General features: G+C 39.6%; 2 protein-coding genes across 4 annotated transcripts in view; both read right to left on the bottom strand.

Annotated features, from left to right (window-relative positions):
• The window catches only part of CAV1 (caveolin 1), a 53,666-nt gene extending 45,901 nt beyond the window's left edge, over positions 1-7,765 (bottom strand). Inside the window, exons 1-2 of one of the 3 annotated variants that reach the window (XM_070946753.1) lie at positions 7,623-7,765; positions 5,723-5,887 (exon numbers count right to left, since the gene is read on the bottom strand). In XM_070946753.1, coding sequence (XP_070802854.1) covers positions 5,723-5,887; positions 7,623-7,652 — 195 coding nt within the window. In that variant the 5' untranslated portion in view covers positions 7,653-7,765. Of the gene's footprint in view, positions 1-5,722; positions 5,888-6,012; positions 6,116-7,277; positions 7,343-7,622 lie in introns of those variants that run through there. The other 2 variants (XM_070946752.1, XM_070946751.1) reach the window with 2 other exon arrangements.
• Positions 7,766-13,912: 6,147 nt separating this feature from the next.
• On the bottom strand, positions 13,913-25,442 carry CAV2 (caveolin 2). Its single transcript, XM_070946934.1, has 3 exons — positions 25,223-25,442; positions 24,549-24,736; positions 13,913-17,654 (listed from the first exon to the last, which is right to left on the bottom strand). The coding sequence occupies exons 1-3, from the start codon at positions 25,370-25,372 to the stop codon at positions 17,504-17,506; spliced, it is 489 nt and encodes a 162-aa protein (XP_070803035.1). The 5' UTR covers positions 25,373-25,442; the 3' UTR covers positions 13,913-17,503.
• Between the last annotated feature and the right edge of the window lie 9 nt (positions 25,443-25,451).

Consider the following 25,451-nt stretch of genomic DNA (forward strand, 5'->3'; position numbering starts at 1 on the left):
CTTTACTACAAATTAGATCTGTCCCCTAGTCACTGCAGTCTGAGATAACCTTTATATAACATCACCCAGTTTATACTTGTAACTTGGTCTGTCTCTAAAGTATTCTTGGAAGTGATGAAAAGTTGCCTGCTGTTTTATCTGAATGAAAGAACAACAATTATCTTCAAAATAAAATGCTGCAAACCTCCATCCCCCAACTTGATAGCTTTTTTAAAAAAGCAGCAGATGAATCTATACTTTTGAAATGCCTTACCAGTAGCATGTGGGAACATGGAGATGGGAGAGAAAAATCTTTTGTATTTAATGGGTCCATAATTTGAACCTGTTTGTAACAATGTAGCATTCCCATTTTTCTTTAGGACACTGGATGTAACTGACATGTTTGATTTTTCTCTCGAGGAAAGTTCGCAAACATTTCCTCTAAAATATGCATTTTTGCCCTTATTTTTCTTTCTTGTGAGCTGCCTTTTATTCCCAGTATATCCATCTCTTTCTGTTTGGATATGTTGTTAGAGAGCAATGTAGATTCCATTCTGCCTTCTTTATATCACTAAGCCTTGTAAGATGTTTTTGCTTTGCGACCTTCAGCTGCTCTGAAGAACAAGCTAAGAAATATATTCTCTGAATTCCCCAAACACTCCCCAAACACTCCAAGCCTATTTTCTCTTCCCAAATTAAAAGAAAGTTATGTTGCAGTATTAAACTACTTTCTCATGCATTGTTCTGCAAGAAATCTTAACTTTATGTACTGTGGGACAACATTGCCTATGCAAATCCAATTCAATGTGTTGTTCCTCAAAAGAAATTCAGTATTTAGTAGTGCTTAGTTCTACCTAAAAGTATATTAGAGTCTCAAAATTAAGTCTATCTCTCAATTTGTATTTGCAACGGCTGAAATCAATATATTTGACTTGTGGGAAAAATTCTGCTGGATGATTGTTGGGTTTAGAAGAGGTACCTACATAGTAGTGACTGATGGAAGGGTCTAGATTAGAAGGCCCTTTGGTCTAGCCTAACAATGATTCTTTGATGGAGAAAGTGAAAGTTTCCTATCCTTTTGGTAAAAATTAAGAACTAATGGAAACCCACAGGAGAAATGTGACAGTGCTCACTTTAGTGCACCACTATAGAATACAGATATACTAGACAGTGATGATTCTTCATTTGGCAATCAATTAAAAGAAAATCCTTGAGAGAATCTCGGGGAAGTGAGTTCTGGCATTAGAAAATATACAACAGGCAGAAACATCCAAATATACAATCTCTTAAGTAATATATGTTCCTAACCAGGTTCACTGAACCACTTGTGCTATAGAAGGAAACATCTGAATTAGCTTTGAGACAAAAGAAATGTTAATAAAGCAAGCGAGACACTGTGAGCAAAACATTGTAAGCAAAACACTGTGAATGATATAATTTCCTTTCAGGATATGAAGTAGCTTAAGAACTGCTTCAAGCCTATGAAATATGAGTATACTAGATTTTGAACCTCAGTTGAAAAAAATCTACTTTGAAAACTCTAGTCATATATCCCAAATATAAACCATCTGTTTATTCAATTGTAATGGATGCTCCATATACTGTATATACCCAGGCACCAGGAGTGTTTGCAGGGATGAGTCAAAGAAGTCAAGATGAAGGTCACAACTGTGCAATCAAAGCCCTGAGGTTTTGGTATATGTGTTGATGTGACATGCATGTCAAATGTGGTGGCGCTTCTGTCATGTAGTCATAACCACCATTTGATTATTTGACTTCCTCATAGATGTCAGTATCTATATACTCTTGTTCTATTACAAATTACCTATAATTTTATAAAGCTAACTAAAACTAAAAAGATATTGTTTCCTGATTGCTTATTTGTACCCTATGACTATCATTAAGTGTTGTATCTTATGATTCTTGATGAACGTATCTTTTCTTTTATGTACACTGAGAGCATATGCACCAAGACAAATTCCTTGTGTGTCCAATCACACGTGGCCAATAAAAAATTCTATTCTATTCTATCCTATTCTATCCTATTCTATCCTATTCTATCCTATTCTATTCTATCCTATTCTATTCTATTCTATACATAAATAACCAGAATCAACTTGAGTCCCCTTCAATTTCATAAAAGTCCTTCATAGAAACTTGGAAATTTAAATTCCAGAAGCACAAATTCAGTTGCTTGTTGGCTAAAAAACATTTTATTTTATTTATTTGTCAAATTTACATAGCTGCCCATTTCACAAAAAAAGTGACTCTGGGCAGTATTCAACAAAGCTTTCTCGTGTTTATCAACCTTCCTCAGAAATACTAAAAAAATCTTGCCCACTCCAATATTCTAACAATAGCGTTAAACTCAGTTTTTTTCCTCTTACAAAACTTCCACTAGGCAACACTGGTGTGTAGCATGGATTTCTCTCTCTTATAAGTTTCAGGCCTGATAGTGCTGTACAACCTTAACTGAGACTTCCAAGTTCTTCCCAAATTTGCCACCAAATGGCAATTTCTCATAGGAAAAAGATTAAAATGGTACAATACACTAAGAGGAATCACTTTAACTGTATTTAATTAGTTTCAATGTGTTTTAATTAATTACATTAAATAGAAACCAAACCATTTTTATTCTAGCTTTCCTCACTTTTGGTCTGTTCTTCAGCATACAGTCTCTGGCATTCCACCGAAAAGCCAAGTGCAACTTTCAGTTACTACATGTCTCGGTTTTAAGTCAAGTATACTTCAGAAGGATAGGCTCCCAAGATTTCAATTATATTCCCTTCTCCCTCAATAGACATATCTCCAAATGCAAATACCCAGGATTCTCTTTGATAATCCGCTCCCCTCAAGTAATTTCCCTTGGCCATTCCATTTGTTGGAATGGATCAAGTCTGACTAACAAGGCAACAAGAGATTCAAAAGAGTCCATCTATTTCATAATTACTTGTAATTTTTCTTTTTTGGGGGGAGACATTTTTAACAGGTAAAAGGTGTCTACAAGTACTGATGGGCTGATGAAACTGGAAATGGTTCTTTTGCAAAACCTTTTGCATGAAATCCAGGTCAACATAATGGAAGCAGTGCAGGCCAGATGGGACTTACAGCACAAATTGACAGTATGGAATCCAGCCAGACCCTTTCCAGCCTTCTCTACTGCATGGTCCCAGGGCTGACCTGGACATTATTGTAGGCATATAGTACATTGGCTGCTTCAGGTATCAGAGGGGGAAAAGTGAGGAAGAAGGGCAGATTGGACCTTATCCTTATTGTCCTTATTTTCTATCTTCCCCCACCCCTACCATATTGGTTGCTTCCTCCACAGACCATGCAGCTATTACAATGACACCATTCCTCTGACTTACTCTACTGAGTGCAAATGTTTACCGCTGCCATTTTTAATATTGTTTAATAAAAGTTTTAGTATTGAACACAGGTATCAAACTTGCGGCATCATGTTGCCATCACGTGACATTTTGCGATGTTTTTCCCATTGGAGCTATGGTGGGCGTGGCCTGCGTGTGACACATCTGGCCTGCAGGCTGCCAGTTTGACACCCCTTTAGAACCACCTTTTGGGAAACCCTGCTTCTCTCATTGTTTTTACTCTCTCTCCATTATTTTAGTTTGGTTTTGCCCTTTTCTGTACTTCCACAAATTCTAATTCTGCCATCCTACACGAGCCCATCTGTGATCTATGATGCCAGAGTGCCTGCGTAGGCAGAAGTACTGAGATTTGAAGCTAGAAAATAGAGTAAAATAATAATTACTTTCTTTTCCTCAACTGTGAATCCACATCATATAAATTTTCAAATCTTTTTTTTTTTCAGTTACAGAAATCTGGACCATCCTTTAATGATTTAGAGCATGGGCTTGCAATTTTTTTTCAAACTGCAGAACCTCTTAATCATCAACAAACTTAATGAAATCTCTGAGCACAAAATGGAGGCCATGGCATTTTTTTTTGCGGGAATACAAGTCCCACTTTATGCTTAAAGAAAATTTAATATGGTTGTTGCTAACTGCATTTGAGTGAATTTTTTTAAAAAAACCTTTTGAAAAACTCTGAATCGGAGTCTAGTACTGTGCATCCAGAATTGGTGAGATTTAGTCTAAAGCCAATCTGCATGCAATTACATTCTAAATTTACTTGTACTGGGCAATAGTTCAGAACAAAATGTCACCACTGTTACATTTATGGCTTTCATATGCAATCCCCCAAAACTTATATGAAACTTCTAGACCATCTCCAGAAGTTGCCACCAGATGGAAAGGGTGAAGAAGTGAAAGGTGTCCTGAGAATTAACTTAATTCAAATATTGTTTTTGACTTGGCAGGCCCTGTCTACTTTATGTGTGGCCTCCAGTACCCATCTCAAAGTATGTCTTTCAGTTTTGCAATTGTTCTTTTTAACTCCTATATTTTACCTTGTTTTTAACTTTGTTTTTGACTGTGGCTTTTGTATGATTTTATTGTTTTATTTGTAAAGCACTCATTCATGCAAGTATGATGGACAGTACAGAAATTTCATAAATAAATAAAAGTCTACATACACTTCCCAACATCCATGCTTTCCCTCCTTTAATAAACATCATTTTAGAACTGGCATTTCCTTCTGTGACACAGAAAAGAGGGAATAAGTTTCTAAAGCGGCACTTCATATTAGCAGTTGTTGAAAATACCTATCTATTTGAAAAACAATTAGCCCAATTTCATCATTTTAGAATTAAATAATCCAAAAGAGATTAAACATTGCAGACCTACTCTTTTGTTTAGCTTACCAAGTAATGATTTGTGGTTCTCCCCTCCTCCTCCCTTTTGTAACTCTTCCAATCTTCTGAAGGCAGGTTCTTGTGAACAGTGTTATATTCAAAAGCATGTTTCCTCTTAATCACACAACCTCCCAAACTTATTCTAGGTAGCAACTTGTTTTCTCTTCTATGATCAGAAGTTGCAAAATAATGCAATGGTTATTCAACAGTGAGAAGTGAGTGTAGAATTAAAATTACCCAGTATTAAAAAAAAATATCCAGAATCACATGGCATCTTAAACATAAACACATGTAGAAAATCAAAAACTTTATGGAGGATGGCCAACCCCCCTCCAAAACTCCAAAGCCAAAACACTTTTCTACAAGATCTACTGTTCTTCTATTTTATGTATCTTGTGATAGTTTACTTTTTCACAGTTTTAGCACTCTTGTCACAAGCACGGTTTCATTTTACAGGTGATCAACAAGTTATTCAAATATTATCTTGTTGGAAAACAGAGACCCACATTCAGCTGCATGCAGCTTTTCCGGATGGTTATTTACAGAACAAGTCACATTTGTAAAAGGTAATAATATATTCAAAGAATCCACTACGAAGGTAAACATTAAAAAGCTTCATGCGTGCAGTAGAGTGCTTTTCTCGTTCTAAACATGTTAACTGACCATTTGATAACCATTCGGCCACCAAAATTGCTTAACCGAGATAAAGGTGTATATCCTTCATCTCTCAGCTAGTTCGTGCATCCGATTTTACCCACCGCCCTTAAAAAAGTGAGTACTGAGCGACATTATGCAAACGTCTAGCACTGTAGAAGCTTAAGAACACTGCCCGAATTTAAGAAAGAAACTGTCATGAGTTTCCCTGGGGGAAATTCCTGCGCACCTTCCGTGGATTTTCTTACTCCCTCAATCCATTCCGATACCGGGGGGGGGGAGCGGGGGGCGTAGAAACGGATCTCCGACTCCTACCTTCACCACTTCGTCGTTGAGATGCTTGGGGTCCCGGTTAACTAAGTCGATTTCTTTGGTGTGGACGTCCTGGAATTCCTTCTCGCTAAGTTCGTCAGCCATGACCTTGTTGTTGGGCTTGTAGATGTTGCCTTGCTCCCGGATAGGCCCCGTATAGAGAAAATCCTAGAGAGGGAAGCGGAGATGGGTGGGAAAACGATCAGTCCGCCGCACTGCCTGAACTGAGCGTCCCTAGGAAAAGAAAGGGAGGGAGGGAGGGGTGGGAAAAAGATTCCCGCGACGATTCAGACCTGCTGGCTGAATTGGGGAGCAGATCAAGTCAGGAGAAACTTCATCCGGCCACTGTTCCTCAAGGCTCGGCTTTTTAAAAAGTACCTCCAACACACCCCTCTGGGAACCGGCCTGAGTTGCAATTCCACCTCGCGCCGCCAGGTGGCCTCTATAGGCAGAAATAGGGCGAGGCGAGCTCCGCGGAGCAGGGAGCGGCTACCTCGCCCTTGAATTCCGGCGCTTCCAGCTCCGGGCGCCGAAATCGCCGATAAATGTCATCGCTGCCAGAATTACCCACCCTCCGCGGGAGAAAACCAGACAAAACTTCACAGATCCTTTGGTTAGACGGAGGTTCTTGACTTCAGTGCCCACGATAATTTGCGCATTGCATGAGCTCCCCTTTAATAGAGTTGCTCTCCACGGGGGCATCGCCTAAAGTCTCCTTTTATTTCGTTCTAGGATCTGCTACAAAAGTGGCTCCTTGGACTATCCAGGCAGGATCTGAGGTTGGCATAAAAGCTCTTCGCCCGCCTTAGTTGAGCATCCCAAGGAATTGGGGTAGGTGGGAAAGAGGCCACGCAGCGATCATTAAAATTGCAACAGTTTTGGCCCTCAGGGACGTTTGGGACGAAGAGGGCGATAGCTAACTATTCATTACTATTAAATCGCGGAACGATGAAGGAGACTTCAAAAGATTTAATTTGAAGTAAAGTGACAATGAAAAGTAAAGTTTCAAGCCTTCTCCAACTTGGAGCATGTCAAAAATCTTGGCACTCTAATACCCAGCCCCCAGCCAGCGTGGTCATTGCATCTAGACTGGACCGCGTCGGAAAAGCTGCCTGGGGTGATGGTGCCCGGGAAAAAGGAAACCAGCTTTGTAACCTTGCTGAGTTTGGGGGAGATGCTCCTAAAATGAACGGGAAATCGGCTTTTCCGATGCCCGGTCGGTTTTACTTCAAAGGATTAAAAAAAACAAGTCCCGAAACCTCAGTAGTCAGCCATGAAAACTCTCGGGCGGAGGCCCAACCCGAGACATTCTGCTAAGGCAATCCCAACCTCGCTTCCCTCTTCTGGATGGGTGCAACAGATCTGCTCCTCCTAAGAGCGAAAGATCCATCTACGAACGTGTGGCCGCTGGACTTGGGACAGCGTACTCCAGAAATCCTCTCTCCCGCCTTGATTAATAACCACAACGCGGGCTGCGTGTGTGTGTGTGTGTGCCTGGGGTCCTGCACCCGAGAGATTTTGCAGAGGGCAAAGCCTCCCCCACCCGCCCCACACTTACGCGCCGAGAGTCGTTTGCCTGCTGGCCTCAGGGTGGAGACGCCCGAACTGGTGCGGTCTTTCGACTGCTGCGGGGCGAAAGAAACTGAGCAACCCAGCTCGGGGCGGGGGGGGGAGGGGGAAGGAAAGAGAAGTGCCCTGCCAAGGAGATCGAGTTACCGGCCACCACCGAGAGAATACCCTCCCCTTGCCCGGAAAAGTCCGGATTTCCTCCCCTCTCGGGAAGGGGCTCCGAGGTGGAGAGAACGAGATAAGAGGCTAGCCAAGAGGGTTCGCGAGACGGCTGGAGCAGGTACCGACTGCCAGGAATGTCAAGCAGTTTTTAAAAATGCAAAGCAGCTCCTACCTCTGAATCTACGTATTTGCTCCCAGACATGCTGTCTTGGGCTGGCTTGAGGCTTTCTGATGGATAAATTGCAGGATCCGAAGGACGGGACCTGAGGCTGGCAGAACACAGGATTTCCCCCCTCCCCCCCGCACCCGCACGCACACACAGAGACGGCTGCCGAGTGGGAGGTATCTCCAAGTGGCCGGGTTGGCCGCCCGCCAGAGTTTCCTTCTGCTGCTATCTCTGGGGCAGAGTTGATAGGTCTTGAGGCACATCCCTAAGGATGCAGGGACGCGAGGGGCGGGGGAATGCCACCCACTACAGGACACCCTAACCACGTCCACCACCGGCCTCTTTATTCCCCAGTTGAAAGCCGGAGGCGATGCCTGTTTTTAGGCCAGCAACCCTGAAAGGCCCCGGGTCCACGCGTTGGCACTACCTCTTGAGCGGTCTTGTTGCTCCAGCTAAAGAGAAAACAAAAAACCGAACACCGGTTGCAATTGCTCGTCGCTGGGATTGCGGTCTTTCTTTAACGGTTAAATAAATATAAAAAAAGAGAGGCTTCTACTGTTCTGCCTCTTTCCTACTGTCAAAGCTGTGCTGCAAAAGTCACGGGGCTGCCTTGGGGTTCTGCCTCAAGACGAGGAATCATGCGGAACGATTGAAAGAGTTGGCCATCGAGCCGGATCAAAACTGATGGTCATTAGGAAGCTTCTGCATGAAAAACCTTCCAAGCTTTGGAAACCCTCTGTGCTAAGTGAGGACCTTTTGTTCCCGGCTGCTACATTTCAAAATGTTTTTATTTGCTTGGTTCTCTCTCCCTCCCCATCCCCACAAAAACTGTGTCATAATTAGTACAGTATGCATATGATTATATTAAAGAGCTGGTTTGTTCTTCATGGTGTTTCATAAAACATAACCTATTCATGGTACCATAAATAGAAATAGCAAATGTGTTGCCTACAAAGGTATTGCCACCTGGATTGCATTGGCATTGGAAATGATGATTTAAAGGGCATATGGGGTTGGCTGGTAATGCACAGGTATTTTAAAGGGCATTAATGGCAGAGAAAAAAGAAAGAGAGACTCCAAATTGTTTTGCTCATATTGAAAGCATGGAATCCAGGGTGTGGTTGCTGGCAGCAAAATAAAAAGTGTAAGAAGGAGCTTCAAGAAAGTAAAGTAGGCAGAGAGTTAAAATAAATAGAGACTTAGAATAGGACAGTTGGGGCACTGGATCCAATCCTCCAGCCAAATCCTGGAAATTTAATCAAATATCTGGTTGTCCAGCATATACATTGGACAATGATTTGATCTTGCTTAGGATAAACAAGCTGCTCAGGATTCAGTCATTCTACTGGCTGTAATGAGAGCCGCTTTGGTGCAGGTCTTAAAAGCATTGGGGTAAAAATGGGAGACTGTGAATTCTAGTCCTGCATGGAGAAGCCAGCTGGGTGATTTGGGAGTCAGTCCCTTCTCTTTCAATTCCAGGAAAAAGGCAATGCCTGAAAATGTTGCCAAGAAAACTACATGGATACATTTATAGTCACCAGGAGTCAAAATTGAACAGAAATCATACAAAACAACACACATGCACCATTGACTTGAATGGTCTGCTGATAATAAGACTAACATTAGATCTCACTAATTATTTTGTATCTCTATTTCATTCGTTCAATGTGTTCCAGTAGTCTCATTCTTTAGAAGACCACTCCTTTCCTTTGTTCCAGTGTTGGTATTTCAGATTCACTGCTCCGTTTTCTTTGTGTCATGATTGAATCCAGTGAGTGGATACAGAAGGATTGTGAATTACAGTATTTCAACAGTAGCCAACCTCAATTGAACCCAGCCCTGCTATGCTCATCCTTCCCACCCACTCCCAAAGGATAAGGCTGCATAAATCATGGGAGCAGGGAGTAAAACTGTGTTTGCAGAGCCTTTCTGGTAATCTTTAAATAACTTCTAAAGGCAGGTTCATACTTGAAGAGTTTTAGCCCAAAAAGTTATTAGAATTGTCCAGAGGACAGCGCCTTTATAAGTTGATCTCTTCTAGGCTCCTAAGCAGGAGAATTTTGCCACACCTCAGATGCAAATATTCAGTAATAAATATTGAAAAATTATTTATCATAAACATTTCAAGTCCTTTCCCATGGGCAAGGATACCTTAAAAAGACCTACATATAATCAATGAACAGCAAAGTTTGTTAAAAGAGCTGTATGAAATAGTTTACCATAGTTAAAAACCAAGAGCTAGGAGGATGAAATGGCCAAAATTTGGCTCCAGAAAGTTGTTGCCAGATAAGCTCTTTATGAAAATAATATTTAAATGTCTTTTTTCCTTCTTAAAAGCTACCTGATCCTTAGTTTACAGGGAGCATCTGAAGCAGTGCTTTCCCTGAAGAGCTTGATGGGTCACTGGCAAAATGTGATGGCAGGCAAACCTTCATTCATCCTAATCTCAAATCATTGAATTTCTGTCCTTCCTTCCTTCCTTCCTTCCTTCCTTCCTTCCTTCCTTCCTTCCTTCCTTCCTTCCTTCCTTCCTTATTTGCTATTTGCATTAGGCATAAAAATGCTGTCTGTTTCTTTAGTAAACATTAATATTTGTCAGAACTTTAAAATCCTATGTAACTGTTTTTTGTTTGGTGTGTTTTTATTTTGTAATAACCATGCAAGATTGCAAGACACAGTTCATGGAATGTTCCATGCTGGCACAGTTTATATTTGGTCAAATGAATTCCAGAACATGCTAGGATGAATTGTGATGTCTGGCAAAGAGGTCATATATAGCTACTTAAAGTCAGTTGTGAAATATGGATATAAAAGAAATATAGATATTTGAAACAATTTGTGATAAATGAAATGCATCACTAAGACCTAGAAAAGCAGTTGCAGTTATAGTTGAATTAACCAACATTTTTATATCTAGGAAGCAGAGCAAATTCCCTTCTGAAATAAATGATACCTTTCAGCTTATTTATGGACAGAGCGGGCACCATGATATGAATTTAGCTTCCATGTATTCCATGTTCAACACAATGCTCACTGGAGCAAATTTCAATTTATGTCCAAATACAATAGCTGGAATGCCTATAAAGCCACCTTTATGAAAATGCCTCCATTCTTTTCTAGCAATTATATACTGAAAGAAAAATAATAGCTATATAACACGTCCTTGAAAAGAGAATAAAATATGACTAAGAATATGGACTGTCCTTTCTTCAATAAACTGTGTGTCAGCTTCTTTGGATCCAGCAAAGTCAAACAATTGCTACAATATAGTAAGTCCATCTCTGGAGCCCCTTTGCTATATGTTGCACAGAGTTGTGAGATGCAGTTGACAGAATGGTTTTGTCTACTAGATAACACAATAGAGTCATGAGGTGCCATATTTGTTTGTTTGTTTACCACATTTCTACATCACCATTCACTTAGAAGATAGTCCAGTAACAGTGATGTGGGCCTAGGAATCTTGTAGAGATGGTGTGGCAAGCATTTTTGATCAGGATTTTAATAGAAGTCCTAATAGCACTGACTACTAGATGGAGCTGCAACATGTAATAGATTCTAGATTATCCGATCTGGGTTTTGGAGATAGCAGAATTAGCACTGGTTATGTTGGATGGGAGAGTACCAAGAAATATCAGGAGAATAAGGTAGACTGGAGCTGAAAGAATTTCCTAGTAAAAGACTGTAACAAATCACTTACAGGTTCCTCCCTCCAAACTTTTCTCTTCTCTGATGAATACCATTCTTTCAGCAGACAGGTATGGCTAATAAAATAATACTAAATTAGAACAGAGAATGAAGGGGTTCAAATAAGAAAAAAGCTCTATGAAGGGAATGGTGGCAAAGATGCAGTCACCCTTTCTTTCCATTCTGTCTGGTGAAAGGTTATCCAGTTATTCAATTTGGAACAAATAAATAAACACAGAAATAAACTTCACTTTCACTTGATATTGTTAAAGTGTACCTTACTGAGAATCAGAAACTCTGTCAAGTCAACGGCTTGCATAGAAGATTTGGAAGGAAGCTACAATATCAGATTCCGTGTGTGGCATGTTGGCAAGCGCATCAGTAGACAGTGGACAGGAAGGGAACAGCAACATTGGCTAAGTGAAAGTATCCTCCTGCTTCAGCTAAATGATACCCACCCTTTGCAGCCTGTCAGCATTGTTGTAAGAGCAAATTTACACTGATATATTTTGTACTCCTCATGGCCTGGAGACAACATGTTATACCAGATGCCCATATTTCTCCTGATCTCTTTACATTGCCACCATGCTGTAGGAAAGTCTTACTCTCAGTGAAGTTTTAGGGCCCCAAAGGATTGAAGAATGTATAACTCGCCAGATATAGCTGAACTTCATCTCCTACAATTCCTTACTGTAGTTTTTGCTAGCTGAGGTTGTAGAATTGTAGTTCAGCAACATTCAGAGGGCCATAAGTAGAAATGATACCAACATTTGATTTTTTTAAAAATTCAGTTTGACTTTCCTTAAAGGGGTGATGTCTCATTTTATATCATTCTATGACAGTGATTAGTTTGACAGAAAGAGATGATTCTGAAGACATGCCATTATTTCCTAAATTATCCCAGAAACCAAAGAAGGTGATACACATTATTCAAACACATAGAGAGGATGCATAGGATATAAATGTCCTGTGTTAAAAATTTAACTTCACTTGGTGTCTGCTTTGTCGAATATATAAATAAAACCTTCTATTGCAGTTAATGAGAATTTATATTCTCATTAAAAGGATTTTGAAAATACAAATTACTCCACATTTCACATTTACATTAGATGTGGAGGTCAAATCCAATCTGATTGATTTTCTAAAGCCTTTTAAAACATTCTGTATAGAGTTTTTTTTTTGCAGCATATGAACAAAGCAGACCTTGTGATACACTGCTTTGTGATATCCACACGAATTGCTTTTTTCTAGAATCATAGTCCTTTTGCCCAATTATTCTTGCTCAAGCACCAATCTGGTGTCCCATGAAAGGCAAGGGTAAATCACTTAATGTGTTACTATAGAAGGGGAACTCATCAAATTTGCAGATGACACGAAGCTGGCAGGAATAGCCAACACCCCAGAAGACAAGGGGATTTGGATCCTTTGTCAGGATCCAAAAAGATCTTGATAGACTTGAATAATGGGTCCTATCCAACAACTTGAAATTTAATGTAGAGAAAAGCAAGTTTTTACACCTAGGCAAGAAAGACCAAAGGCACAAGTACAGAATAGACAAAACCTGGCTCAAACCGGAAGCTCAGCTTCCCGGTATGCACATGCATGTCGGGGAACTGCTCTTCCTGTTTCGGCCGCTTCCGTGTCTGCGCACTGGGGAGCTGCTCTTCTGGTTTCTGGTGCTCCCCCACACACGCATACGCACGCTCCATTTCGGCACTCGGTGCCGAAAAGGTTCACCAACACTGGTATAGGGTCTCATGCTTTAGCAGCGGTTGGACTAAAAGACCTCCAAGGTCCTTTCCAGCTCTATTCTGATTGATACTTTTTTATTGTTAAGGAGTGGTACTTGGGGATTCAGGTGCTGAAAGAACTTAAAATGACTTCGGTGCCAAGAGTTTCATTTGTAAATGCAGGTATATATGAGCATTTGTAAAACAAGGTGCCTTTGGCCTATACTGTCCTTTTATCAACAGCCAGCTGATTCAGCTGCATGCAACATGTGCAAAGTAGATGTCAAGTGACAGTAAAAGGAATACTATAACCTAGGACTGGACAAGATTGTCCAGGACATCTAACTGCCTAAAAGAAAGAACAATCCATGTTGCAAGCATGAAACCTGACTGCCTGGACATCTAGATTCTTATGTTAATATATGCTAAGCGCGGCATGGACTGGCCTGTCATCCCATACCTCACTGTCTTAGACTTAGAATAATTGTCACTTTGAATGTACTAATCAGAATACATTAAAATGAAATTTTGTAAATTTTGTCTTTTTCTTGCAACCATTCACTTTTTTGTTTTGTTTTAAGTCAGATGTAAAAAGGATCCTGGCAGATGCCCAGGATTCTATTGATACTTCGGTATGGGTGGTCATGGGCATTATATTGCCTATTGATGGTTTAATGTAACTTTGTTAAAAGTAAGTCCACTTGGCAATTGAATTGACATACCTTTTTCTGCAATGTTTGTCTATGACTATAATAAACTTTAACTAAATAAATGTTATTTGCAAGAGAACATCCTTCTAACTATACCAGTAATATATTTATTATGAGAAGTATTTATATTCAACCATAAAGACAGAAAAAAATTGAATGTTGTATCAACCACTTTAATAAAAATAATCTTTAAAATACATACTATAGAATTGTTGCCTAGGTTGTTTGAAGCATTAAAGGGAAATTACAAGAGGTCTTGTGTATGTTTGGAATTGAGCCTGAGCATTTCAATGGAAGTTTTATATACGGTAACTTAATCAAAGACTCTTTGATAAATACAGCTAATTGAACATTTGTGTGTTTAAAATGTATATAAATATTGCACAAAGTAAGAACACAGCTTGTAGATTAAGTATCTGCACATCCTAGGGTAGAAAGGAGTACCTACAAATTTCTTAGTTCTATGTCAGATGCTTAGTTCCCAAGCACAGTAAATGCTGTAATTGGTTCTTTGTATAGAGTTCAACCTCATTGGACATCCTGCTCTTTCTATCTTGCATGCATGAAATTGTCTTTCCATGCAAGGCAGATCTCTAGAGCAGACCATGTTTTTAGAATAACCATTTGGCAAGATCGTAAAAATAATACTTCAAGATAACCGTTTACTTTGTCATTTACATACAAAACACAATATATACAAAAAAGTCATAAATTTAATTAAATATAGCATAAAGATTTTCTTTCCTCTCAGATCAACGTCTCATTTTAAAGAGTGAATTTGGGAAGGTTTTGTTTTTCTTCTGATACTTAGGAATATGCACAGAGGGCAATATAAAAAGCAGGGGTGAAATCTAAAATTTGTTACTACCGGTTCTGTGGGCGTGGCTTGGTGGGGGGGTGTAATGTGACTGGGTGGGCATGGCCAACTTTTTTTTTTTTACTTTTAAAAGCATTTTTTCTACAACCTTAAGAGGTTGCAGAAAAAAATGCTTTCAGAAGCCTCTGACAATCCCAGCTGAGCTGCACGATGATCAAGAGGCTTTTTTTTTTTTAACTTTTAAAAGCATTTTTTTGGTCAAAGAGGTTGTAGAAAAAATGCCTTTAAAAGTTAAAAAAACAGCCTCTGATGATCGCACAGCTCAGCTGGGCATGGGGGGGGGGGGGGCGCAGGGATTTTTGCTACCGGTTCTCCGAACCACCCGCCGCCATCACTACTGGATCAGGCAATCTGGTCCAGGAGCATTTCACCCCTGATAAAAAGTATTCAGCCAGTATCCTTTACCTGTTAAGCTTTGTGTCTACTTGCTCTACAACTCTTTTGAATTCACAACTTTTACAGAATTTTGGAAACCCTCAAATCCTGTTAACATATATCCCTTATAACCTCCTCCTCCCATGAGGCATGTATTTGGTTACCCAGCTCGGAGTCCTTACATGCTACTCTAATTCACAGAAGTCCTGCAAGAGCTTTCCTATAGGCATTCATGCAAATGAAAACAAATGGTTGCACGAATTCTTCTGTTATTTAGAAATTGTACTTGGAGCACATTTGTACAGCTGAGCACCTCACTGTCAACTTTGGAAATGGGGCTTTTATGATCTGGGGCTGGAACTAATCAATAATCCAAGGATATGTGTATATATGTTCCAAAATATTTTTAAGCATAAAAATGGAGAAAAAGGCCCCAATGTATACAAAAGGATGAAGGCTATTGCTGAGCACATTATAAGCCGCCCTGAGTCTCCAGAGAAGGGCGGCATATAAATCAAATTAAAATAAAATAAATAAAATAAAAAAATAAATAATAAATAATAAAAAAAAATCACTTGCAGGCAATACTATATTAAGCTTCTCAAATGGCTGTGCCCACCTAAGTATTTACCTGTTTTTGCTTGTGTTGTACTATAAATATTTCTGACTTGCTGCTCTCTAAGCAAGCATCGAAATGTTACCTTTAGTATTCACTGAGATGAATGTGCAGGGTTCTACCAGGTTTTAAGATCCTATTGTGTTGGAAATCCATGGGTTTGGAAACTGTCAATACTTGAAATATGAATTACAGGTAGTCCTCGACTTACAACAGTTCATTTAGTGACTGTTCAAAGTTACAACGGCACTGAAAAAAGTGACTTACAATCATTTTTCACACTTATGACGGTTGTAGCATCTCCATAGTCATGTGATCAAAAGTAAGATTATTGACGACTGACTCATATTTATGATGGTTGCAGTGTCCCAATTTTTTGTGACCTTCTGTCAAGCAAAGTCAATGGAGAAGCCAGATTCACTTAACAATCATGTCGCTAATTTAACAACTGCAGTGATTCATTTAATAACTATGGCAAGAAAGGCAAAATAGGGCAAAATTAACAAATATTTCACTTAGCGACAGAAATTTTGAGCTCAATGTGGTCATAAGTCAAGGACTACCTGTATATTAAGAGGTTATACAGTTTAAGAAGCTGATATATTATAGAATCTATATGCAAACCAGTGGTGAAATTAAAAAAATTTCCCTACCGGTTCTGTGGGCGTGGCTTGTTGGGGGGAGGTCATGTGACCGGGTGGGCGTGGCCAACTCAACATCACTCACATGGAGGGGCTCCTCACCAGCCCCTCCCCTCCCCTCCCAGCCACTCCTTGTTCCAAATGGCAGGAAAATGGGGAGGGGAATATTTCTGCCCACCATCCTTCCCTCAATCTGTGCTGAGATTGAGGAATGGAGGACAAGCAGGAAAATCCCCTTCCCCATTTTCCTGCCTTTCATGAAAACGGTTCCATTCCAGCTGCTCCCCCAGTCCCCCTCCCTTCTGGGGACTACCTTAAATGGACAGGCTGCAGCAGCTCCGATCTGAATGGAGGGAGAAAAGTTAGCATTCTCTCTGCTGCATTTAACATTGAATTCTGTGGATTATCGAGCGGCTGGAAGAGGTGAGCGGCAACCAGCCGGGCGTGGGTGGGGCTAATGAGGGGTGATTACTACTGGTTCGGCGAACCAATGCCAATAATTCCCAGCAGTTCACCTGAACCAGTCTGAACCAGTCGGATTTCACCCCTGATACAAACAGAGCTATCTGTTTGTGTGGCTAGAAATGCTGACCAGCAGAATTTAGATAAGAAAATCCTTCAAAAGTAACCTTTTACATTATGTTCTTATTTCTAAGAGCTGTATAGCCTAACATTTATTTATTTATTTATTTATTTATTTATTTATTTATTTATTTATTTATTTATTATTGCGATTTATATGCAGCCTTTCTCCCTGGGGACTCAAGGCGGCTTACAAAGTGACAAATTCCAATACAAATTACAATGAAATAAAATTAAAATCAGCAACCCTGTTAAAACAGTTTAAAATTATGACAGCGTACCCCCAAACGGATCAGTAATAGATCACCAAATCTATTGGTGGAATGATTTCTAAGAAATTTGAGTAATACAATAGATGAAAATTTGATTGATACACCTCAAGATGACCTCCCTTAGTTATCCACAACACATTTATGGAAACCAAGCATTAGAAGTACCATTACCTTAATATTGTTAAATGTCACTTGCTATCTTTTAGTTACAATATAGTTATCTTCCCTGTCCCCAGAGCAAGCTTTTCTCCCCATAAAAAGTGCAACCCAGCTGAAGGGCGGAAATGTCATCCCTTTAAGTAGCAGTAGCTTTGGAATGAATGCTTATGTGTCTCTATATTATACCAATAAGGAGACTTTAATAGCACTTAGGACTAAAATAGCATTGGATCCAAATTGTTCACTCTTGGTCAAGATGTATGTTGATTGTTGAAAAGCACCGTCCCATGCTGTGACACACCGGTGCAATGAAAACATCTGTCAAGCTCTTCCATACAGCTTGCACAGATGGCAAGATCAAAAGGATAGACCTTATGAATGGCATCACAACCCTAGACAAAAAAAGAGAGACTTGTTAGCAATAATTTCTTAAACTTCATTACCTTTGTAATGAAGATAACTAGATCTGAAACATCCTAAATAAGACATAATTTTAGTGCATGAGTAGCAAGATAGAATTGGTCTTTCTGTAGGTTACAGATGCCTACAAAATCTTTTAATTAGCCTAGAAGCACCTGTGTTGCAATTTGGTGCAATTAATATCTCTTTATTTATTAATTAAATTTATATAGCTACCCATCTCATGAAAAGTGACTTTGGGTGTCGTACAATAATTGGTAAAGAACAATACATGTATAAAAACATACATTTAAAAACAGAAAAATCAGCATTAAAATGATTAAAATTAAAAACACAGTACAAACCCCAAGCAGAGAGAGAGAGTACATCCACCTTAATCTACATAATATTTACTCAAACATTATTACATTTCAATCACATTAAATGGGTCTGATAAATCTGATGATATTTATAGTCAAAATAAGTTTTATTCACATATACACCTTGGTGTAATAAAGATTAACATGTTTTAATAAGCATGACAAGTTATGCTTGTTATCAGTTAGGATAACACTGGCCAGATTCACTCATTATGATCAACAATTATCTAATTAGTTTCATTTTTTTTAGCTTTGTTATGTAAATGTAGGTACCATGATTGTGAAACATGGTTTACTATGTAGTATGATATGCAGATCCAGTAACTGCAGTGGTGGGTTTCTACTGGTTCACCCCGGTTCGGATGAACCGATAGTGGCAATGGCGGGAGGCTCCGCCCACCTGCTGGATGTCATCATGGATGCTCTGCGCACGCGCATGCTCACAGTTCTGAACCAGTAAGTGGAACCCACTATTGAATAACTGTACTATGTTTTATTCAATAAGTCATGAATTAAAATCAATGGCATGATCAATAAACCTGGATATTGTTTGGTTTTAGCCTGCAATCATACTAACACATAACCTGAATGAACACCATAGAACATTCTGCGTCTTAATTTTAGTAAATATGTGCAAAATTGTGTTAACTTCCTTTGCTTTTGAGTACTATTTATTATTTTGTCATTTGCTCTTTGGTTGTATGAAAATGAATGCTTTCTAATCACATTAAAAAGGGAGAAAAAAGTTCTCCTGCCTTCAGTTCTCCTGTAGTGATGCTCCAAAAATCTGTTAATCACTAAATGGTAGAAAAGAGTTTTCTGTATTTTTTTCCTCCCAGTTATCTGAATTTTTGTAGCCCTAATCTTGTAGGTCAATATTTATTTCCAGTTCCAGTTAGATCTCAATAAACAGGATTACAATCTTAGCTACTGAAGAACTAATAAAGAAATGCCCACCCCCTTTTTTTCTACCTACAGAACAAGTGCCCAAGAGAAAATTTTATCTGCTCCCGGTTTCCCTGTTTGCAAGCTAGAGTTATTTTCACATCATAGCAGATGCTAAATATCATCTTGCTCTATACATTCTACATACTCATACAACATTCTACACATTCATACAACTTTCTTGCAACTACTAAAAACCTGGATATGTTCAAATGCAAGCTTATTATGCTCAAGAAAAGCAGCACTGATGCTATCAGGATTGGAAGTTAATAGGCAAACCCTTATTTGGGAGAACCTCTAGTCTTTTTCTCTTGGCTTTCCCTCTACTTTCCTGATCCATGCCACTGTGCTGTTTTTTTTAAAAAAAGTTCATTATCCTTAGACTGTTTTACCTTTTTTTTCTTCCTGTACTGTACTACACTGTACTAAATGCTAATCTGCTAAGGGCAAACTGTAGGAAGATCTGCATCATATTATGGCTAATGTATTTCACTAATTTATCAGAATCCAATCCCTTCTGCTTAGAAATGCACTCCAGTGATGGCATTGGAATAGCATGACCCCTTACCAGCCTAATGGCCTTATTAGCTGAGGGCGGTCCTGCAACACCTGACAGGTTGCTGCTATCTTACAATGGTGTGTTGATGGCTGATATTTCAAATAGCTATTTCATACTATATTTGAACCAAGTATATCCTTCTGACTGGCATAAACTTGAGATTTCTGATAACTTTTGAACAAGCAAGCATCACATTAAGCCATTTGACCATTCAAAATTCAATAGCAACAACATGTTGCTAATATTCTATCTTGTGTTCTCTAATAATTCCTGACAAACTGAAAAAAAACTGTCCTCCTTTCTTCTTCTTTCTGTTAGAACTAAAGAAAGATTTCTTCATCCTTTTCAGAAAACAAATAGAAAAGTTCAATCTGCATTTTGAAGGTAGGTATTTTTTTTGAGGGGCACAATGGGTATTTTTACATGTCTTAAGATTCCTGTTTCCCCTTTAATTTCTGTCAAAACGTCCACCATTTTGCATCTACAATTGAGACCTGAGGCCTGCTGGGCCCTGCTCATTCTTGTTCTAAACCATATCTATAAATAAACAAATAAATTTTGCTAATATTGGAGTTTTCCATAGAGTATGATGAGATGGTTGTAATACTTTTAATGCCCTGTTTTCATTTACATATTGATGTTAGTTAACTGGGGTTTTTCATTTAAAAACGGAAGGAAAGGAGAAACATCTATTTAGGCAACAGAAGAATGCAGAGTGGCAACTTTTCTACATCATGCTTGCAAATAGCTCATTCAAAGTGTTTGGTATTGGCACAGGTTCAGATTATACTTTTTATGCCTAACAGATAATGTAGCTATGGCCACCAGTATAACAAAACCTACAAAAGGGTAGAAAGTTAAAGGTCCAAATTAAATTCAAACAGCAACCATAGCTTTTAAAAAACAAATTACTGTATTCTCATGATTATGATTTATTTTAGAAAACCCTTCAATTATCCTCCAAGCCTGATGAAATTATTTTTGTGTGCATGTTCTTAATTCAGTTCATAGAGAGGTGAAGCTCTCTGTCCTCCAATGTGGGTGTGTAATTGTTTCTCCACTCAGGGTGCGTTCTGGGTGCAGAAGGAATGCGAGGTCAAGTTCTTCTTTAAATTTTTGGCAGGCTAACCGTGTAACAACTCCTCTCTGTTGGCACATCAGCAATGCTTTTGACTGACGGTTTCAAAATTGCTTCTCTACCCATGGTGGTATTCAACCTTCAGCAGCTTTGTCTTAAAGCAGGTAAATAATAAAATCCCTGTTTTGAAGGTGAAAAAACAAAACATGGCACTAGAATTGCAATCACTTATGAATCTGCATGAAGCAAGGTGTGTGTTTATGTATGTGTGTTTGTTGTGCATCTGTGAATCTAATCTAACTATCCACAAATTGGAATTACTTTGGCTCTTTCCCAAAGGACATTGGGAGCATTTGAGAAGAATTCACTACCCTGCCCTCAAAACAAGCAACGGTTGCACGCTCCTTAACCAAAGGGATTCCACAGGAAGACAGAACAATGGTCTCACGTGTCCATTCACCTGACTCAGCCTTCAGATTTTTGGGCAAGCATTACTGGAATGGGAAATCACTCTTTGGGGAGTCCTAAAAAGTCCTAGTAAAACAGTGAAATGACCTTAAATGCTCTCTTTCTATGGGTAGGGGCTATAAAAGCAGAGTTACTTGATACAGCCTTTTCACTTTCCCAGGGGAATTCAGCTATGAAACATGCATTGGATTCTCTTATTTTTTATACTAAAATAGGACCTAGATTTGGATCATTTATGTGAAGGGAGAAGATCTTACTGTTTCATTACAGAAAGAGCTTCTCAGTGGTAATATGTCATTTATGAATTTTCCTATCCAAAGTGACCTCCATAATACCAGCAACACTTTTGAGATTTGTCAGTATGCCATCTGTGTGTGTGTGTGTGTGTGTGTGTGAGAGAGAGAGAGAGAGAGAGAGATATGCTGGTGATTGTGCTTTATCCCTATAGAGACAGTGCAACTACTTATGACTTTAATTAAGCCTTGAATTATGGTGGTAAGTCATTAAGCAGGTCACCATGTGAGTGTGCCCTATTTTATGACCTTTTGGGTTTGTTATTAAGTGAATGTTGCAGTTGTTAAATGAGCACCATGATCATTAAGTGAGCCCATTGTAATCAATGGACATTTTTTGCCAGAAACCAGAGTAAATGCCAGCTTCATGAAAAAAAACCCCATAAATCATAGTCATATAACTGTGGGATGTGTAATTGACCATAAATGTGGACCAGTTGTCAAGTGCCCAAAATACTATCACATGATTGCAGGCAGGACAAGTTGACAGAACTTCAAAACTCGTAAGTAGCTCTGGGGTGGTTGAATAGTTGCTGAGCGACTAGTCATAAGTCAAAGCTACCTGTATTTTACAATGCTACTGGCAGATGCTTATAGAAAGAATATTAGCTTCACTGTTCCTATTAGCAATCTATACCATTAAGGCAGAGGTCTTTTTGCCCTTGCATAACCACAAACCACTAAAGATGGATTCCTGAATATTGCCTTTTTATCACTTTGACCAATCTTCAAGGCTGACCATGTATAGTCTGCAGCAATACAGGTCAATTTTGGGGAAGAGGTAATGTTGGATATTTCTTACATTTATTGAAAAATTGCCTCTGAAAGCCTTATTTAAAAATCTACTTCAAAAATACCATGTAGATTTTTGCTAGTCAATAAGAATTTGAACTATGTTGACTGGAAATCATGAAGAAAGTTCAACAGGTTCCAGGTTAAGAAATGCTAAGTTACACTACTGTTTTAATTAGAATAAAGCAGTTCCATCTGTTTTTAGGTCACATGAAACAAAGAGAGATAATGCAATTCTAAGAACTATAATCAAGAACTTGATAACCATGGGATAGACCAGCACTTGGCCAAGAATTTATAAAATGTACCAAGTATCACCTTTCTTCAGTGATCATACAATTTTTGAAATTATCAACCATAGTAAATGAACTTGCTTGACAGCTTATAAATGAATTATAGTTAAATCATAGCACAAAAAGCCTCAAATAAGCATAGAGATAGTCTTTTCTGGATGTTAAAAACCTCATTAATGAAATATTTCCACTTCCTGGTTTAATGAACACATCCCTTCTGAAATAGTTAATATCTTGAATGCAGTCTTAGAAGGGTTTATGCTCACAATGCAGAAAACCACTTTCCTATATTTGTGCCATAGTAATGCCTAATAAGGAGATACATTTTCAGTGAGATAATTTACAGCCATTTACACTCTCTAAAAGCACTTTCTAATAATTTCTTCTGACAGTATTGTCATTGTTGTGCATCTTGCAACAAATAACATGCATACACTTTCTGTATCTTTCACGTACATACAGGCTGAAAAGTTGGAGGCCCACAGTTAACAAAATCATGCCACAATCACCTTACCTTGTGGATTATGGCAAGATGTCTCTTTACCCCAGAAACATATGTGAATATGGGAACAACGGTGTCATTCCTTAAGGGAATGGGGTGTTCTGCACATATTAAGTAAATATGTAAGTATATTAATAAATAAACAAGGGGTCCTTGGAAGTCACGGTTTAATTAAGCTTTCTGGGAAATAGTGGCCCAATATTGCTTAAAAACAATTTCTGCTCCACACGTGTGTTTTTCCTCTGATGACTGTAGTTGAAAGAATGCGCATGTGCAAATAGCCATCATGAATGCCACCCTCAATGATATCTCAAATACAATGTTTCATAATAGAACACATATGTACATTCAGACATCAACCATTGTAAGGAAAAGCAAAAAAGGCACAGGCATGTATGAACTTGCCCTAAGTTAAACTATAGCTACAATAATGTCATAAAGAATTACTTCAAAGTATTTTGCAAATCAAAGCTGCACTGGTCCTGAAGCAACATATAAGATACTACAGAATTGATCTGAGAACCTCTCCATAGTGAGAAAAAGAGCACCAACCATTTTGCTGGAGAAAAAAATCAATATGGGATCATGTCCCATGTTTAGGCCTACTGCAGATTTTTATTTTATTTTTATTTGTTGAGTCATTTAAATTTTTGAGGTTGGGAAATCCCATCCTCAAAAAAATCTCCCCAAAGGATATGGTTGGTAATTAAGCAATCCTGCTTAATTCCATATGTCTGGCCAGAGAATGATATGAGACCTGTTCTAAAAATATTCTCATTGTAAGCAGAGGAAGATAAAGATGTCTTTGTTGTAAAGAGAAAAGGAAACCAACCAACTAGTCAGCCAAGAAATAGATGCAACCTCTCTCCCGGGCCCTCCAATATCTCTAGGTCAGTGATGGCAAACCTTTTAGACACTGAGTGCCCAAACTGCGCGCACACGCATGGCCAAACTGAAAGGTGTGCATGCGCACATGCGGACATGCGTGCATGTGCAGACATGTGCACGCACATGGAGGGACATGCACATGCATGCAGCAGACATGCGCACATATACAGCAGAGACCCGAAGACTAGCTGGCTGGCGGGAGGTGGGGCATCCCAAAACTGGCAGCGTGGCAAGAGGTAAGATCTTTTTCTTTCGTGAGCTTCTGTTTCATTGTTTGCAGGGAAACAGAAACTCATGAAAGAAACATCATGGAGATCTGACCTGGGGCGATGGTACATGTGCCAGCAGAGAGGGCTCTGCGTGCCACCTCTGGCACACGTGCCATAGGTTCGCCATCACGGCTCTAGGTCTTTTTTTTTTTGGCCTTCCAATCTACAGCCAGCTGGATACAGGGTAAGTTGGCACCCTGTGATGCCATCTAATTGGCATTCATTATACATATTAAGCATATCAACTCAGTAGATTTTATTTGCAGTAAATGTAATGCAATTAGATTGTAAGCCTGCTACCTTTCAAATAAATCACTCTAACATTACTCTTTGCAATATTTGGGATCACAAGAGATGACTGATTACATTTTTCACATTACTTGCAAGGGAAACTATTAACATTTCAGTAGAAATTCTTACCAGATGTGTAGGCAACTGAGCACAGCAAAGAGAATCCCTGCAACCAGGGCCAAGGGAATGGCAAGGACAAGTGTCAGGAGCTTATATATCAGGTACTTGCTGAGCTCAAAGAGAGCATGGCTGCAGACCCAGACTTTATCGAAAGAGTGAGTGGATGTAGGCTCCGCTATCACGTCCTCAAATCCCAGCTGGAACAGAGGGAAACAAGCATGAGCACCGCAAACACAGCTTCTCTTCTGAAATGCAGACTGGGGTCTTCACGGGGAGGGGAAGCGCCGGGCAACAGGCAGCAGTAACAACCTGTTGCTTTTGTCATTGTTCTGAAAGAATCTGGCTGATTAGCATGGAAGGATTTAGAAGTTTGTGGATTCAAAAGATAGGTACAACCGAGGACTCAGAAACTACCTCTGAGCCTAAATAAATGGGCTTTCTTTTCCCTTCCTGAAGATCAAGGGAGGGAACGAGCGAGGAAACCAGCACCCCAAATGACAGATTACAGGAATTCGCACAGGCTGGAATCGGGAAGGGGGGGGGGGAATCCCACGCGCTAAATTCAATGGCCTAAAGAGAAAAGGCTCCACTTCCACAAAGGGGGCTCGAAGGCGACATTCAAAGGATGAGGGCGGAGGTCCGGCGGGGACGCCAGAGTCTGCGTGGGGATCAGGGCGCCTCACCTTCAGGTGGCTGTTAAGCCCGTGCGGGTCCCGGTCGGGCGCTTTCTCCAGACTTTTTTCAGTCTCCGACGGCGCGGGACTATCGCTCCGACTGAAGCCGTCTTCATCCATGAAGATTTTGGTGTCCGCTTTCTCTTTCTCCAGCCCCATGATCGCTCGCCTGGGCAGCCTGGATCTGGCGGAGCAATTCCTGGGCTGTGGCCGGGGACGCCTTCCCCTCCCCCACCTC

The sequence above is a fragment of the Pituophis catenifer genome, unplaced genomic scaffold (genome assembly GCF_029215685.1).
Source record: "Pituophis catenifer annectens isolate HBS135680 unplaced genomic scaffold, rPitCat1.0.hap2 SCAF_7, whole genome shotgun sequence".
NCBI classification, from domain to species: Eukaryota; Metazoa; Chordata; class Lepidosauria; order Squamata; family Colubridae; genus Pituophis; species Pituophis catenifer.